The following is a 5552-nucleotide window of genomic DNA, read 5'->3' on the forward strand; positions in this document are numbered from 1 at the left end:
CCACCATTAGAAAATGTTAAAAAATTTAACTCTGTGCCTATATTGACTATATATAAAGTAATTCTCTAGAATAGGAATCAAATAAACACAAAGAAAGTATTTTATAATTACTTTATTATGAAATATTAAGTAAACAAAATAGTGAAAAATTATAAAATTCTTGTCTGCACCTACGGCACACCAGGCAACATCTCGCGGCACACTAGCTGAAAAACGCTGCTCTACCCTCTCCCTTTCCAGAGCGGGACCAGCACCCGGCCGCCCCGAGTCCTGTGCCCGCCCACCTGCCAGCCTGGTCTCCGCACCTCACTCCGGTCCCCAGCTGCTGCTTTTGTTTTTAATTCCATTTCATTCTTTTTATTTATTTATTTTACAGAGTAGAAAGGAGGATAGTGTTAGAATCACCTATCAGGAGCCCCCCTAGTGCCTAGTCTCCGTACTGCACCTCGGCCTGCAGCTCCTTGGTGACGTAGCCCACCAGCAGCGCCAGCAGCCGCGCCTGCAGCGCCTGGCTGCCCATGACCAGCATGGTGAGCTGCACAGCGTCCGTCCACTCCAGGTGCCTGACGATGGCCGTGACCTGGCTGAGCAGCTTCTCCTGCTCGGCCCGCGGCAGCTCCATGAGGATCTGGGGGACCGGCTTAAACTGCCCGCTGGTCTTCCAGGCAAGGAGCCCCCCGACGGCGCCCCCTGGGGGACAGGACGTTCCGGTTAGGGGGGCTGTTCACAGGGCCGGCCTCGGGGCTGCTGGGAGCTGTCACAGGATTTAGGTGGCAGCCCATGACTCGGCCCACAGCCCATGGTTCAGGCCACGCCCGTGGTCTGGGTCCCGGCCCGAGGTTGGGGTCACCCGGGCATCCTCCTGCTCCCAGACTAGAGGGAGCAACTCACTCGACCTCCCAGGGACCACGGGAAGCGGCCAAACCTCCCCCATTGCCACACTCTGGTCCCCAGATGGGAGGAGGGCTGTGCCCAGGGCAGGTGCATTGTGGGAGACGAGGGGCAGCTTCTCCTGCACAGCCTGGGGCCCAGGGTGGGAGTGGGGGGCAGGGGGCCCTCTCTGAGCAGCTAACGTGACGGCCAGAGGCCTGGGTTCAAGCTCCCCCGTCCCTGCAATCAGACAGGAGCGGCCCACCCAGGGGGGCAAAGGCACACACCTCGGGCAGGGCGCCCCCCAGGCCGCACCCACGGCCCCGCAGGAGGAGCCCGTGCTGCTGAGACAGGACACGTGTGTGCCCGCACACGTCTGTCCAGAGGCCGTGTCTCACTCAGCTCCCAGCCCTCCGCGGTGGCAGCTCCCGTGAGGCCGCTGTGGACAGAGGCCTTCGTGTCCGTCCGCCCTTCTTCCCCGGCCCCCCCCCCGGCCCTGCACTCACCGACAAACAGGCCCGGCGGGCCCAAGAGCAGGCCCCCGATCCCGGTCACGATGCAGGTGAGCGCGACGCCCCGCTTTACGTGCTTGACGGCCGCCTTCATCTCCTTCTTCTCCGAGAGTTTCCACAGCAGCCACATGGCCTCGTCCACCATCAGGGGCGTGGCGCGCCTGCCGCTGCCGGACGGAGGGTGCCCACGGGTCAGCGCTCCCGCCCGAAGCTCGCTCTTCATCATTGATGTCTCTCTCCCTCTCTCTGCTCCCGCCCGAAGCTCGCTCTTCACCATTGCTGTTTCTCTCTCTTTTTCTCTCCCTTCCTCGCTGAAATCACAAAAAACATTAAAGAAAAGACAGAAAAGGAAAGCCACCGCTGTAAAAGGCAGCCCGGCGCCATTCGTGGGCCGGCCGCGGCAGGAAGACACACCGGCCAGAGGAGAAGAGACTCCAGCATTCCCGGGACCCGGCACGGAGCAGGCCCTGGCCTTTGGGAACCGGTGACAGGGAGCCTCTGGGGTCAGGAGGCTGTTGGCCCAGCTGGCAGGGGGGGCAAACAGGGCGGGCGGGGCAGGCTCTGCCCAGGGCCCTAGGGATGGAGCGCCCCTGCCTGGCGGGGCTGGGAAGTAAAATCAAAGCTGAGCTATTTCCAGCTGGAGCTGAGGCCAAGCCCAGCTGGCACCTCCCTCCCTCCCCCTCCAGGGGGCACTTCCCCCTCCCCCTCCCCCTCCCCCTCTCCAGGGCTGACTCATGCTGACTGCTGCTGAGGAGGGCACAGGGCACAGGGCAGCCTCCAGCTCCGCCTGTGGGCAGGGTTTCGGAACTTCTCGCAGGCCCAGGAGAGCCGAGTCCCTGTGCCAGTGCCTGGGACCTTCTGTGTGTTTTATATTCATGTACTTTCCATCGGTGTCCGAGGGGAAGCGGAGGGAGCCAGAGAGACACCCTGAGAGAATCATGGACCAGCCGCCTCCTGCACGCCCTCACCGGGGACCCGTCCCACAACCCGGGCCTGTGCCCCAACAGGAATGGACCGGTGACCTCCAGCTGGAGCCACGCCGGCCGGGCCCGGGACATTCCCCAGATCAGGGTCCCCCAGGGCACAGCAGCCTGGCGGGGGACGCTGCCTTCACAGGAGCCAGGGGGTCTCCAGCCGCACCCGGGAGGCAAGACCCAAGGGCCTGACCTGGACCCGGCGTCCATGGCTCCGTCCTCGAGGCAGAAATTGCAAAACGGCATCAGCCGGACAAGTCTGCCTGCCGGGAGGGGTTTGAGGTGACCAGGGTGTGTGTGTGTGTGTGTGTGTGTGTGTGTGTGTGTGTGTGTGACACAGGCACCTGGGTTTGAGAAGGAAGTCCTTTCTGCTCTCCCATGTGGGGCGGCAGCCGGTTTTGGGCTGGGCTCTGGGGGCCCTGTGGGAGGCCAGTTCTTCCTGCCCCTGGTGGACCTCCGCGGATGGGACTTCTTCCTCCTGCAGCTCCATCTGGAAAAGGAGTGAACTGCCCGTTAGCCGGCCAGTGCGGCCCAGCTCCGCGGGGCCAGGATACACAGCTCAGCCGCCCACGTGCGGTCACCCGCTGCCTCCCGGGAACACGGCCATGTGCCCGAGGGGCACCCAGACCCTGAGATGCACACACAGGCGCAGGGACCTCCTGGGATGCCACCGAGCAGGGCACAGGGAAGCCGGGCGATCAGCCGCAGCTGCCGCAATCGGCTCCCTGGTCGCCGGCCTCCTGGGAGGACCCCCTGCCCTCCGACCCGGCCCGGCCCCCATCTGCTTTGAGGCCCCAGGGCCCCCTGCCCTTCGGCCCGCCCCACACGGCGCCCCTGTCCCCCTGGGCTCTGGGCCTTGGGCCTCGGGCCCAGGGACCCACCTCCTCCCGGCACCACGCACGGAGCACAGGGCCTGGGAGGGAGGGAAGGGGCTATGGTAGCGTTTGGTGACTTCCAGGCCGGAGCCTGAGGCCAGGGGCTGGGGGCCTGGGGGCGTCAGAGGCCAAGGGCGGCTTCACTCCTGGGCCCCAGGATCAGGTGATGGCGGGGAGCCTGGAGCAGGCAAGGGGCCTGAGGGTGGTGGGGTGACAGGGCCCCCCAGATCCCCGAATCCCCAAATAGAGATTGCTCGTCATACCAGCACCCCTCAGTGCTGGGTGAACAGCGGTCACATTGTTCCCTCAGGGAATCCAGGCAGGAAAACCAGTCTGCACCTGCTCCGGTGGGGCTGGTTTAGGGAGCGAGAGAGACACCCCTGAGGAGAATCATGGACCAGCCGCCTCTTGCACGCTCGCACTGGGGGCCAATCCCACAACCCGGGCCTGTGCCCTGACAGGAATGGACCCGTGACCTCCTGGGTCATGGGTCGACCCTCAAGCTCTGAGCCACGCTGCCTGGGCCCCGTGACATTCCCCCAGATCACGGGTCCCCCACAGTAGATGTTAGTAACAATGTAACTAACCACCCAGCAATGTTGACAATGTAATAACTAATTAACCACCCTTGATGCCAGCAACAATGTCACACATGACTTGCAGGGGCCCTGCCCTTGGAGCACCTTTCCCATCGCAGTTACGTGGCCCGTGTGGGTGCTGGTAGGTGTAGGCCCACACACACGGCCCCCCGTGCTGTGGCTGCGGGTCACACCCTGACACGCCGGGCAGGCGCGTGGTCCGGGAGCCAGTGCATCCGGGCGTGTGCACATCACACAGCTGCCCGGCCACGCGTGTCCGGAGTGCGTGCCCACGTCAGTGACGCCGGCTGCACAGCTGTGCAGTCTCCACCGCGTTCTGGAGCTGCCATCAGCGCACACAGAACTGCTGGTAATTGGTGTCTAAAACGCGATAAACAGAGGGCAGTACACGCCCATGGGACCATCAGCACCGCCGAGGCCACCAGTACCTGTCAGCTCTAGCGGTTCCCTGCTGCCCGCTCTGATATAAGAGAGAGTGTGACTCAGCGGTGAGAGCGTTAGTCCTTGGGCTGCAGGGCCGGGCTTGTAATAGAGAGTGTGACTCAGCGGTGAGAGCGTTAGTCCTCGGGCTGCAGGGCCGGGCTTGTAATAGAGAGTGTGACTCAGCGGTGAGAGCGTTAGTCCTCAGGCTGAAGGACCGGGCTTTGATTTCCATCAGGGGCAGGGACGTCAGTTTCAGGATCGATGTCTAGCCCCAATAAGGTGGGAGGCAACCAGGTGATGTGTGTCTCCTTTCACCCTATCTCTCCCCCTCCCTTCTACTCTCTCTCAAAATCAATGGGAAGAAAATACACCTGAGTGAGGATTTACAAAAATAAAAATAAAGGACCTGCGGGCTGGATGCTGCCAGCACTCCATACATGTTTCCGTGCCCGAAACCCTCCCCTCATCACTGACCCTTCTACTCCCCCCCCCCCCCCCCCGTCCCCCTACAGGGAGGGCCTGAAGCATTAGCCGGGGCTCCCCTGCCCCAGGGGCAGACCCCTGCGCCCCTAACGGGAGCTTCAGCTTGAGTTGGGGTGACAGGCTGCGGCCTAGCCCAGGCTGGGGAGAGCCCAGCTCCGGGATGGGGAGGGGAGCCCAGGCTTGGGCCTGGGAGAGGTTCTGTTTCTCTGCGGGCAGCGCCCCCTGGCGGCCCATGAAGTCCCCGCGGCTCACTCCTTCCCTGGAGACTGGGGAGACGGAGGAGAGGGGGGGAACCAGGAGGGGAAGAGGCTTCTAGGTGGATCTGGGGGAAGGGAGGGGAGGGAAGCAGGAGGGGAGGAGGAAGGGGAGGGGGAGAGCGGTGAGGATCACGCACACCTGCCGCCCTCAGGTCTGAGGCCCTGAGACGCTGTGACCGGGGACCGCCCTCCCCCTGGCGGGGCCTCCCGCGTGGGGTCCCCACCACAGCCATGCTCAGCCCTGAGGCCTGCCCGGGCGTCACTCCGGGCCCGGCCTCGGGCTCCTCATTTGGGAAAGGGCCGGAGGGTGCTGGTGCCCTGGGACTGCCCCGGAGGCCCCAGAGGCCGAGCGGAGGGTCCCGATGGTTCTGCTTGTCCTGTCGGGTGTGGCTCAGTGGATAGAGCCTCCACCTGTGGACTGAAGGGTCCAGGTTCGATTCTGGTCAAGGGCACGTACCTCGGCTTCAGTTTCGGTGCCGGTTCCGCTCAGGTTGTAGCCAGGAGAATAAACATAAGTGGCTCTCTGCACTGCCATGTTTCTCTCTCTCTCACTTCTTCC

At 63.5% G+C, this 5552-nt stretch overlaps 1 protein-coding gene across 1 annotated transcript; it reads right to left on the reverse strand.

Annotated features, from left to right (window-relative positions):
* Positions 1-215: 215 nt before the first annotated feature.
* Positions 216-2902, reverse strand: LOC118716052 (protein C19orf12 homolog). Its single transcript, XM_045579824.1, has 4 exons — positions 2701-2902; positions 1269-1693; positions 426-690; positions 216-283 (listed from the first exon to the last, which is right to left on the reverse strand). The coding sequence occupies exons 1-3, from the start codon at positions 2844-2846 to the stop codon at positions 428-430; spliced, it is 834 nt and encodes a 277-aa protein (XP_045435780.1). The 5' UTR covers positions 2847-2902; the 3' UTR covers positions 216-283; positions 426-427.
* Between the last annotated feature and the right edge of the window lie 2650 nt (positions 2903-5552).

This window comes from Pipistrellus kuhlii, unplaced genomic scaffold, assembly GCF_014108245.1.
Source record: "Pipistrellus kuhlii isolate mPipKuh1 unplaced genomic scaffold, mPipKuh1.p scaffold_m20_p_117, whole genome shotgun sequence".
NCBI classification, from domain to species: Eukaryota; Metazoa; Chordata; class Mammalia; order Chiroptera; family Vespertilionidae; genus Pipistrellus; species Pipistrellus kuhlii.

What these genes read in the sequence shown, in the direction of transcription:
- LOC118716052 (XM_045579824.1), bottom strand. Translation starts at nt 2,846, where the DNA reads ATGGAGCTGCAGGAGGAAGAAGTCCCATCCGCGGAGGTCCACCAGGGG. An exon ending in GACTTCCTTCTCAAACCCAG is followed by an intron (nt 1,694 to 2,700) that starts GTGCCTGTGTCA and finishes TTGTGATTTCAG; the next exon opens with CGAGGAAGGGAGAGAAAAAG. An exon ending in CGCGGAGGGCTGGGAGCTGA is followed by an intron (nt 691 to 1,268) that starts GTGAGACACGGC and finishes CCTGTCCCCCAG; the next exon opens with GGGGCGCCGTCGGGGGGCTC.